General features: G+C 35.2%; 1 protein-coding gene across 1 annotated transcript; it reads right to left on the bottom strand.

The window, feature by feature from the left end:
* Positions 1–872: 872 nt before the first annotated feature.
* On the bottom strand, positions 873–11,930 carry LOC114191105 (UDP-Glycosyltransferase superfamily protein). Its single transcript, XM_028080282.2, has 14 exons — positions 11,179–11,930; positions 8,213–8,299; positions 7,901–8,004; positions 7,673–7,723; positions 6,183–6,354; positions 5,743–6,063; positions 4,373–4,576; positions 3,772–4,278; positions 3,456–3,665; positions 2,902–3,090; positions 2,415–2,587; positions 1,950–2,102; positions 1,769–1,850; positions 873–1,696 (listed from the first exon to the last, which is right to left on the bottom strand). Exons 1-14 carry the CDS (start codon positions 11,689–11,691, stop codon positions 1,307–1,309), a joined length of 3,156 nt encoding a protein of 1,051 aa, XP_027936083.2. The 5' UTR covers positions 11,692–11,930; the 3' UTR covers positions 873–1,306.
* Between the last annotated feature and the right edge of the window lie 251 nt (positions 11,931–12,181).

The following is a 12,181-nucleotide window of genomic DNA, read 5'->3' as shown; positions in this document are numbered from 1 at the left end:
GAGAAAAAAAAGTATATATAAATACATTTATAATTAACCTCCTCTATATGTGAATATTTTGAAAATATAGTCAATTGATATAACTATGTCTTAATATTTCAATTTTATTAATGAAAAATATGTTTGCTTAAACTTATAGTTTAAAGCATTAAGAATTAATACGGTTGAATTAATTAACATATGCAAAATTAACTTTTTAACACGGATTAAATTAAAACAGTCGCACGTGAATTGATTCATATCTTCTCTGTTATTTCTTTGTTTTACAAAAGGAAACTTTACACTTGAAATTTTCGTTTTTGTCTAGACTGTTTTTTTTATGTCATGATAATGAATATTTGTTTTTGTTATTTTTAATTACTTACCAAGGCTATCCCATTAAACTAAATGACACTGATATTCATTTCAAACAAAACTATAATGGATAATTTGGAGCATTTCAAAACATTTATTTGTGTGTTTATTTTACAAGTATGAGATATTGCTCATTTGTTTTTTATCTTAATTTTCCATTTTAGAAGTAAGTTCTTTCTATAGGTCTGTCTTTATATCAAATACTGATTCCTAGTTACACGTGTGATCCAATCCTTGTCATTGTAAAATCAGAAAGTTTTGTATTTTAAATTACCATACATTTATAAATTCTAATTTTAAAGAAATTATGCGGAAAAGAAGAAACTCATGGAGCGACATAGTGAAAAGTCGGAAATTATTCAATATGTGGTTAAAATAAGAAAATATAATTGAACTAGTGGTTTGAAGAAATAAACACGTATATGACCTGTTTATATGCCCGAGTGAAAATTATCTGCCTTTTGTTTTTCAATAATAAATAATAATAGTAACAACAAAATCAATAATAATACAAACTATTCACGTAAAACCCAGCCATTATTCTACTCAAAATTGCCACTAATGTTTTATCAAATATACAATAATGAAAGAATACAAATTTAAGCTAAATGAAGTGTAATTGATGAATGCATTTGTATAGACTATGAGTACACGTCGAAGGGGAACTACCTGTATCTTCTGTGCTGCTATAATTGACCATGAAAAAAAGCCGTGAAATTAATGAACAGCAGAAGATGGAAAACTCCTTTGCTCTCTGTCTCGCCCTTTTATGAGACTGAGGATTGAGTATACGTATTCAGTTAATGTAGAAAGAAACAATACTGTCCCTATGATATGATCTGTGCCAATGTTAGAATCAAAGCCTCTCCGATTAGCAAGACAATTTTCCCGACTGAACCAAAAACGGATTCACAAATTGTTTGGATGCGTGAATTTCAAGTCTGAAGATTTCTTATCTTCCAAGTGATTTCTGCTTGTAACCATACTTCATTCTTTCAAATAATTTCTCTTTTGTTTTTCTTTTTTTATCCATTTTTAGCCTGTATCTTTCTTCCCTCTCCCTTTCATAAATCCCGTGCCAGTGTACCTCACCTGTCATTGGCCACAACCACATGTCCCTTGGGTGATCACCATCATCTGCAGCCTCTGCTAGATCTTCGTCCATACTCTTCAACAATGAAAAATTGAAGAATTTTACCCACATAAAACCCTTCCGTTGTTCAATTGGGTGCTGCTCTTCCGTAGAACCAGTGTTAGGATTTATGTATACCATCCTTCGTGCACTATGATAAGCCCATACATTGATGAGAAGTTCCAACACTCGACAGTAGCAGTGCTTCGTCTGCTTAGAAAGAACAAATGTAAGAAATTCAAATAATCTAAGAAACCTTAAAAGCAAATGCGAACAAATTACCTCAATCTCCGAAGACCCTAACAAGCACAAGCCATATTTACTGGAGTCTCTGCGTAGAGCATCAATGGAATCAACAAACATCCTGCAGTCCATAGACAACATTTCAGGTTTCAAGTCACGTGTAAATAAAGCACCCCTAATAATCTACTGCCAAGAAAGCTAATATCAATTAATTAATTACCGAGAGAACATTATGAACTCTAAGAAAGAAGGGGTTGGCATCACCCAGCTGTGCAGTGCTGACCAATAACCACCATCTTCAGGCATGGGGGGCAGTGCTTCAACATCAGGGGGCAATGCATACATCTGGCGGAAGCCATCTTGAAAAACAGTTCTGATGCAATTAGAAGCATAATATCAGATGAATTTGAAACGCATTACAATATCCAAAGTCCAACTTCTAGAAACCCTGGTTTTGAACTCCCAAAAATATTTCTTTTAGAGAAAGTCTCGTATTTTTCACATGGGCATCTTGCCAATTAAGCAACGTGATTCTAAACATTTTATTCTGTAAGTAGTCGAAATAAAACTAGATGCAACTTTACGAAAGATCAGGGTTCGAGGGGGGATGCTTGAAACTCCTCACACGCTGAAATACAGTAATGAACAAAATGAATATTATGATGTATATTCCCCATTATATTACCTGCAATTGCCTCCATTTAAGATGTCACACATGTACCAAAAAGAAATTGCATTGTTCTTTCCTATGATACTCAGATCCATTTCCAAATGTCCCCAAAAATATATTACATCTCCTCTAGAATTCTCTTGCATTCTCTGTTCCAGAACCTTTTCAGCTTTCCTTGACAATGCTACCTGCTTTGACAAAAATGTGTATCAATCAACCAATAATTTCAAAAGGACCTTCGCGTTCACTGGAGAGTTACATACATACACACACACACACACATATATATATATATATATGAAACAAAAAGGAAAAGAATACCCAATTTTCTCAAAAGAAAACTTAATACTTGCATCATACCGAAAAAAAAAGAACATATTAAGTTTTTAATTAAATTCAAGGGTAATTAATGTATTCTGATAGCTACTTAGCTCGGATGTTCATAATAAAAAAAGGTTTAGTATACTTCAAACGAGTAAATTATTGCAAACAAAAGAAATACCTTCCTACCAGCAGCACGCCATGATTGAAACCCAATCCAAGGCCTCCTGTGAATGTTATCCACCCTATTTGCAATAGCAAACATTCCTCCCATTTCGCAGAGAATCTCCTGATAATATGTGTCATTCAAAAGAGGCAAACGACCAACTGCATCCACATCATCAGAACTTTGTCTCTGTCCTCTTCTAGACTGCAAGAAATAATATTTCATTATCTTCAGAAAAAGGGTCAACTTATTTCGAATAGATTTACGTAAGACTAACCAAACTAAACCTTTTTATAAAATTCAAACAAGTGGTAATCCAAAGAGAAATAGAGCAAAAATTATAAAAAGGTTACATCAGATAACTTACACAGTCAAATTAATAGCATACTAAATGTTGTTCTCTCAGTTCATAAAGGAAAAGAGGTTCAAGTTCAAGAGAAGCAGTCTAAAATTGAATATAAAGACAAAGAACAGATCAGAATATCACCAACTTGAAAGAAAAAAAAAAGGACAAGAAAACAAAAGGCCAAAAGAGAACAAGAGATTAAATGTGAGGACAAGATACTCACAAGGCTTAACCCACGATAGAGAGAGCCATGGTGCAAAAATGGCCACACTCCTGCACCATTGTATATCTCATATATGCACACAGGTTGTCCAGTTCTCTCGAGCTCCCCTACATCCCTCTCATTGACTTCAAACTTAAGTTTCTCAGATTTTCTAGCATTACGATATATATTATCCCATACACCAATATCTTTCTCCATTCTCTCTTCAACCTACAACAGAAAGAAATGACTTTATGGAACCAGCTATTCCTAAATATACTGATCATCAATTGCAAGCCGATGAAAAAGACAGTCAAAAGAGAAGATTACACCATACCTCTTCAGTTTCAAACATTTCATTCTCTTCGGATATTTCAATCTCTCTCAAAACATCCCAATCCAATTGGGTTAATTCATTTTGCTCTGAAAACTCTGTTCCATTCTCAAAGACGCTAGTTGAATAATTAAGACCTCCCAACTCAAGCTCAAGAGCATAAACAACAGAAACTTTTCCGTTGAAAAATTCACCATCCACATTTGACCAGTGAATGCCTAGGTTTATTTCATTCTGTAATAAATCCCATTCCCATGACCCCTGTTGAATCTCAGAAACAGGACCAGGCAGTAAAGCATCTGAGGGAAAACTGAGTACATTCTCCAGAAGCCTTGCATAGCCAGTTATGCAATCCAAAGATAATACATTTTTAGCAAGTCGCCTTCCAGATGATCCAATGGCTTTAGCAAATTTAGAAAGTCTTCCATTTGAAATCAAAAGTGAAAAAGCAGTCATCAGCGCTTCAGGATTTTGTTTAGGAAAAAATATCCCATGTTCTCCATCCACAATCTGCAAATTGAGAAAAGCTCAAAGAAAATGAAGGAAATTAGTTATGGTTTCAGAAATCAATGAATATGAAAAGGAAGAACTAGAGCAAACTTACATATTTTTTTAACACTAGAAAATCAGGTGCAATAACAGGAATTTCAAAAGTCATTGCTCTGATTAATAATGGAGGAAAACCTTGCACCTCCTGTGCAGAACCATATAGGATGATATCAGCCATTAGTAACACACTATTCACATCACCATTCAAGCCATAATGCCTTACGGAACCTTTATGAAGTCCCAAACGTGAAGCAACTTCCTACATCAATGGCAAATAAATCAATAAGCAATTCAAAGACAACATATTCAAGCTGAGATATTGATATGAATCTGTTCACGTCAGATAATGTCACTGAGGTAAGTCAAATATAATAAAGCAGATATTGCCACAACATATTCCAAAGGCTCGTCTTCAAGAATTCTGTTTCTCCTTCTTCAAGTATCACTATTTCACTTCATCATTAAAATATTCTTTTCAAACCAGCCCATTCTTTTACTGATACCCTGGCATACCCCCACCTAACTGCTAAAGAAATTTCCAACCTTTTGGACAAGCTTCCTCCAAAATTATCATTTTTTTTAACCACAGAAATACAAAAATAGAATAAAAAATAAAAAATAAATTAAAAAAATAAAAAAATGGTGCATTTTTCAGAAAAATTACATGGCTAAATCCAAGCTATTTTACAATTAAAAAGAGCATTTTTTTAGCACATGCCATTTTCCAGGAAGTACCACAAATGAAATTTTAAATCACAGTGCTCCATCACGGTTCCATGTTAAATTCCTTTATAACATCAAAGAACGTCATTCTCAACCTGTGCAAATACTGTGAAGGAGTTACCCATTAAAATCAAATTTGACAGCAAAGTAACTTCCTAAAAATAACTGCTTTCATAATTCTTTTTTTTTTGTTAAATATGTTTTTGGTCCTTTAATTTTTAGTAAAAATTGGAATTGGTCCCTCTTGAAAACCTTGAACTAATTTAGTACCTCATCTTTAGAAATGTATGGATTTAGTCCTTTAAACCAACTTTTTTTAAGTTTATTTGACATTTTAAACGCGTTTCTCAACTAACATTGATGCGAAAATGTGTCAAATGGTGTAAACAAACAAAAACACTATAATGAAAATGTGTTTGAAACATCAAATAAACTTAATAAAATTTAATAAAATGACTAAATTCACACATACAGAAAGTTGAAGGACTAAATTGGTTCAAGATTTTCAAGAAGGATTAATTCCAATTTTCACTAAAAGTTAAAGCACTAAAAACATATTTAACCCATTTTTTTTATATATATTCCTCCTGACAAGTGAAAATCATAGAAGGTAAATACTCAATTATTTGTCAATCAACTTCTTAGAAATGTCTTATGTTTTATCACCATCAATCAACACAATATATGTAGGCCTTAAACTACCTGTAGAGCGTCGTCTGAACCATCAGTAGAATTGCCGCATAAGAAAACAAATTTATATGACTCAGTTGCATCATTCCTCCTAGCATATTTTGTCAGCAGAGGCCCTATGGAATGCATTGCAACAGCATAGTCCCAAGATAGGTCATCATAGAAGACTGAGCTCCCAACAACTAGAATTACCATATCATATTTATCAAATCCACTAAGTTCCCTTAGTTGATCCTTTCCATGGGTCTCACGATACCTTTCTGCAGCCCACACATCCACTGGTGATCCAGGAATCACAAACAAGTTTCCAGTATCAACTCCACTATATAGCATCTGGTGCAGGAAAACATAAAAAAATGAGCAATAGCTTCCAAACCATTTTGGCAAGCCTAACGGAGGAGAATAGATTTTATCATTCTAATACTGTTGTATGTTTGGGACAGCATCTTTACCGGATAAGTAAAATCTGGAAACACAACAACACTGGCTCTGCTAAAAGCGTTTCTCCAATGAGAAACAAGATGCTCCCAACCCATTTGCTCATAAACTGGAAGGCGACTTGAAAGGCTATCTTCTTGAATAATCCATATCAATGGTATTGAACAAAAAGGCTCCTGCATAAGGCTGCACAAATATAAAACTCACTAATCACAGCATCTAAAACTCCAAATAAGATACATCTCCAATATATGAAAAGAGAAAGGATGGAAAGATATCAAAAGAATGCTCACTGCCTGAATGTTAAAATCCAGATTATTGGATTCTGTCTAAACAGCAATTAACCTTCCCCGATAACCATGATAGAATACAGGTCCAAAGAATTGAAGTAATGGTTTATCTATTTTCAATAGTAAAACATGCAAGCACGGAAGCAAATGCATCAGTATACCAATACCCCTCAAGGTTAGATAAAGCATAACATATTAATTTATATGGCCTAAACTGCCATCAAAACATCCTGCCTTCCTAATTCATTTCCTCAAACTGATTGCTGGGAAAAATGTGTTCACCCAAGGGTACTCGTAAACAAGGAGACAAAAACATCAATAGACAAACATTCCAAGAATTTGGCTCAGACTTTATAAGTTGTATGCAACTCATATCTCTATTTCATCAAAAGACTAAACACACACCGCCAAAGCTGCAATTAAGGCAATCCCCACAGAGACTACAATTAAGAAGGCTTTCCAACAAGGATACACATTTGAGACAGAAAATTTTCAACAATCAAACTAAATAAAGAAAAAGGTAAAGGAAAACCTATAGTGGGTTTGAATACCAAGATTTGGTTTAAGCATACTCTACCTACAAGACTCTGCAAACGTTTTTAATTATCAAAACCAAAATAGAAATAAAAGGAAAATATTGTTAAGATATGATTTGAAAGGACGTAACGTATTGAAGATTGATTGTAACTTTATCTAAGAAAGTCGTGTTGGAGAATTATCTACTAGCTTTGTCATTATTTACTGTCAACTTCGACAAACAACTAGCTAACATGTGTACTAAGTCTCTCGTGGGGTCTTGTGTTGATGACATTTATAGCAAGCTCGTCTCAAGATAAATATGCTCTAGTTAAAGGGGTGTTAGATATATGATTTGAATATACTAGAAAAATGATTTGATTACCTTAAGTGGGGAGATATGATATGTTTTGATAGGGAAATAACTTACTAATATTTCTCATTATTACATATTGATTTTGTTCCTTATTATTGTATTTCTCGTCATTCCAAACAAAGTATTTCCTCTACTAGTCAGCCAAACAAATTGTAAGAGTACATCCTATCAACAAAAACCATATTTATATAACTAACGGAATAAATTTAATTATTAAATCAATCTCTCAACTTCAGTTCATAGGACAGTTCCCCTCCCACCAACAAGCATAACACACAGTTCAGAAGTCAAACATTTTGCAGTTTAGATAAAGCAACTCAACCTTGACATGGCTTCTCTTGCTTCTAGGGAGCCAACAATGATACCTTCAAAACTGTTGAGAAATCAAAAAGGAAAAGGAAGCCGAAAGTTAACATCTATCATGTTACAACAAGAAATTACAACAAAAAACATACCGAAGAAAATAATGTTGAAGCATTCAAACCGATATAGGTCAGCCCAACTAAAACGCAAGGCAAACAAGAAAAGTAAAGGTAGTAAAGACACATACATTGACCAATCAATCAGGCCTTGCTTCTCTGTATTCAAACGAGAGATTCCACCACCTATGCTTTCCCATATTGAGTGGGCCTTCCCATGCCCTACTGCAAATATCTGTTAATAGACACGGGGAAATGTATGGCCTCTCAAAAATCTATACTTAATTACAAAACCAAACATATAAATTAACATCAATTTTGACAATGATTCAAGTATAAATTATTGCCAGACTAGGATCTCCAGTCTAGGTTTGGAATAAATCATTATCAGCACCAATGACACAGATAAGATCTCACATAAAATAAAAAATTGTGTGCCTTACCTTGAAAACATAACCCAACTTCTGTAGATTCCGAATCACAGTAACCAACATCAGTGACTGGGGATCGATTGTCATGTGCCCTAAAATCTGATGGACAAAACAAGCACAGATAAATATATTAAAAGCATGTAATCCCATATAAAATTTAATAAGCTTTACAAGCAAGATACTATGCTAATGAGTGATGACATAGTTGAATTTTGAGATATTTGTTATGTGAGAACCCAATCAAGGGCACGGAAGTTAATGCAATCGGCCCTATACACACGAGAGGGCCAAATTACTAGCCCATTCCTCTTGTTTCAACCCTTTTGTCCCAAGGGATACAAGGTCGAGTTCAGGACCACAAACTATAAATATTGTTATTCCATATGCTGTTGAAAAGCTAAGAATCTCTTTGAGCCAAGGCTCGTTCCTAAAAGCCATTGACCCATAATCATGAAGGTAATTATCAAAGATCTTAGAGAGGGATTCTTAACCCAAGTACAGGTTGTAACATGTATTATTTCATTTCTTATTTGTTTGAATAACAGAGAGGAATAAGATCTGCATAATAAATGTTTGATCATTATAAAACTGAAAAAAATGGATTGATTTTGTTTGCATTTTTACTTGAGTTGGGATTACTATATAGCAGTAGAGAGTAGATGGGTCTATCCTATTGGGTCTTTTGAGAGAAGATACGCTAGGAAGATTAAGTACCAATGAGCTATGAGTCAACCCATATAAGAGATTATAACACCACTTGTTTGTCTTCTTCCTTATATGTTGCTCAATGTTCTGATTTACTCAATGTGGGATTCAAGCTTACATTTTGAATGCTAACAATCCCCCCCTAGAGTGTAAGTCCCTCTCACGCTGGTAACTCCCCCTTGATTTTGACATTTACTTGTATTGTATCGTCGATTATCTTAATGAGATTGCCTAAAACACCTGTCAGAAACACTTTTTGATACAAAAAAATCCATAAACCTCTCTAAGTTTATCACTAAGACAAACCATCAGCTCCGATACCACTATTAGGTCTTTCGAGGAGATATATCTGGGAGACTTGGTCAATGAACTATGAGTCAACCATATAATAGACTCGACATTACCTCTTACCCAACACCTTAAGAAAATGGGTTTGTGGGTCTTGTTCATTATTTGTTACTCAACTTTCTCATCTTTCTACTCAATGTGGGTCTTAAACTCGCTTGGATTCCTAACTTATTATATTTTAGAAGAATAGAGTTTCATTATCCTTTATTAACTTTGCAATCACCTTATTTTAATATGTTGAACTCTTCAACCTTCCGCAAATTAAAATATGCCAAACCATATCCCCAACAAAAACAATTTTGAGAAATTCTATCAAGTCTAGGTTCTAAAAATAAGATGCTATATGAGCAAGTATTTTGACAGTTTAACATTCTGTGGGTATCAAACCTGGTATGAAGTGCAATCCTAAGGAAACTATGGCCACTGCAAGCAAGGCCATTGATAAAGCTGTACAATTTATGTTGAGATCCTCTGTCAATTTAACTTTGCAATCACCTTATTTTAATAACTTAGAATTAGAAGTTTGCAGCATGCTATATCACAAGGTCCATCAATTCAGTGAGGTAAAGCCTCACTTCTCTCTTAGACATTTGGACTTATATAAGAAATTCCAAACAATAACAGTAACAACCATGAAATGATAAATTCTAATAGTATAGTAAGACACGTGGAAAAAAAAGTTCGTAACTTTTGCCCATTGCATAAGTGAACTAAGTATGTTGAACTCTTCAACCTTCCACAAATTAAAATATGCCAAACCATATCCCCAACAAAAACAATTTTGAGAAATTCTATCAAGTCTAGGTTCTAAAAATAAGATGCTATATGAGCAAGTATTTTGACAGTTTAACATTCTTTGGGTAACAAACCTGGTATGAAGTGCAATCCTAAGGAAACTATGGCCACTGCAAGCAAGGCCATTGATAAAGCTGTACAATATATTTTGAGATCCTCTGTCAACTAAATATATGTCTAACGTAATCCTTGTAAGGCTTGGGCAATCTTCACTTCACAGGTCAAAGTTGTTGGGTTGATTGAGTAAGGACCTAGGCCCAAATCCTAAGAATTTCATTTGTACATGCATTGCTGTACCAAGAATGCATCCAATCTTTATTGATAATATGTGAATAAGAAAAAAGGAATGTCAAAAGTAATGATGTGCACCAAGCATTGGCCATTCATCTTTTCCTCGTACAAATGCAATAATAGCGTTTTAAATTTGTTCAATGTATAAGTATAGCATACCAAAAAAAGTACTTAATAATACACGCAGTCCAGGGGGATCACTCTGGCCTGGTGCAAATGTTATTTCCAGATCAGGAATGTATCTAAGCCATAGATATTTCAAGTTTATTGACATTCTGTTCCAGTAAGCCTTAATCAAAAATAGAGAATTTTATTTCAAACCGGGGAAGAAGAGCAAGTTTTTAAGCTCAAGGACCAACCAGGAATCCAGAACTAGGTAACTGGAACGTAATTCAAAATTCTATCAACAAAAGAGCATCCATAATAAAAATAGATATCCTACAATCAACTAATCAAACAGAACAGATATGAGCAATTAAAACAATTAAGAATGGTTTGGCATTGCCATAACTCATCATAACTAATAGAGCGCTTGTCACATTATATAAACAACATTGAAAGAAAATAAACAAACAAACAGAACCCTCCCACAGACCACCCCTCACCCCACCTTGATTGCACGATTCTCCTATCACAATTCAACGAATCCTTAAAACACACTGTATCTCATGTTAACTAAATAGTTAACAAGATCCTAACAAAACAACTAACTCCTCAAACACAGCCAATTATCCTCGACTAAAAAAGCAACACACGGCATCAAACATTCACACACTATTATGAGTATCCAAAAACAACGAAAGAAACACAACACAAATTCCGAAGAAAAAGGAACTCACGAGAGCTATCCTGGGCGGGCGAACGGCAGGCCTGGGCTGGGAGCGAATCCGATCGAGTCCGTTGCCGGAGAGGAACCCCTGCGAAACCCTCCCAGGCACGAAGCGGAGCGTGGTCCCGAAGCGGAGCCCTTCCAGGCGGTAACGGTTTCGCTCGGCGCGCTGGCGGAAGACGGAGGTGATGGAGTTCTGCATAACCATGGAGGCGAACGCGAAGAGGAAGACGACGGCGATAATGAGGGCATACAATCCGGACTTGGACTTGGAGAACGGGAAGAGCCACAGCAACAAGCCCTTGCGCGTGAGGCGGCTGTGCAGGTGAGATCGGCTGCTGCTGTTGCTGTTGCTGCTGCTGCTGTTGCTCATCCGCGGCAATTGCCGATCGAACGACCCCCGGTGCCGGTAGTGGTTAGGGTTTCTCTTGAAGGGGAATCCGCCGCGGATCGCGTGGAATCCAATGTCACCACCGGCGTCATCGATCTCCGGCTGCGACGCCGCGTTGCGCGACAATCCCATCGAAGAACGAATCTCGAAAAGAATTAAAAAACGCTATTCAGGTTTTGCCGCGAGAATTTATTGCGATTTGGAAATGAGAAGGAGTGAGAATTGAAGTGTAGGCATTGGTTTTATTATTGTTGGAAGTGTTACTATCTTTGTTTTTTCACATTTTTTGTTTGGCTTTGCGCTCGCTTGCCTTGTGTCAGACCTTGTTATTCTGTCATCATTTTTGTTACTGGATGAACTTTAGAAACCCACTCTCTCTATTTCCCCTTTCTCTGTGCTTTCCTTTGTCTTTCTCTCTCTCTTTCTACATTTTTTATGTTCATTTACTTTTAATAATTTCACTATATCTTCTAGTGTTGCATTACATGCAACAAGATGTGTTGTGCATGTATTTTTTTAATATATTAAAAAGAAATTAGAGGATGATTTAATTTGTAGAAATGTAAATATTTTATGACAAGATGTAATGTATTGAGTACATTTTAAAAAATATATATTGATT

Source organism: Vigna unguiculata, chromosome 7, assembly GCF_037176805.1.
Source record: "Vigna unguiculata cultivar grain cowpea cultivar isolate G323 ecotype 2 chromosome 7, ASM3717680v1, whole genome shotgun sequence".
Lineage (NCBI taxonomy): Eukaryota > Viridiplantae > Streptophyta > Magnoliopsida > Fabales > Fabaceae > Vigna > Vigna unguiculata.
The sequence above is the reverse complement of the archived record's forward strand: the minus strand, read 5'-3'. Positions and strand labels throughout refer to the sequence as shown.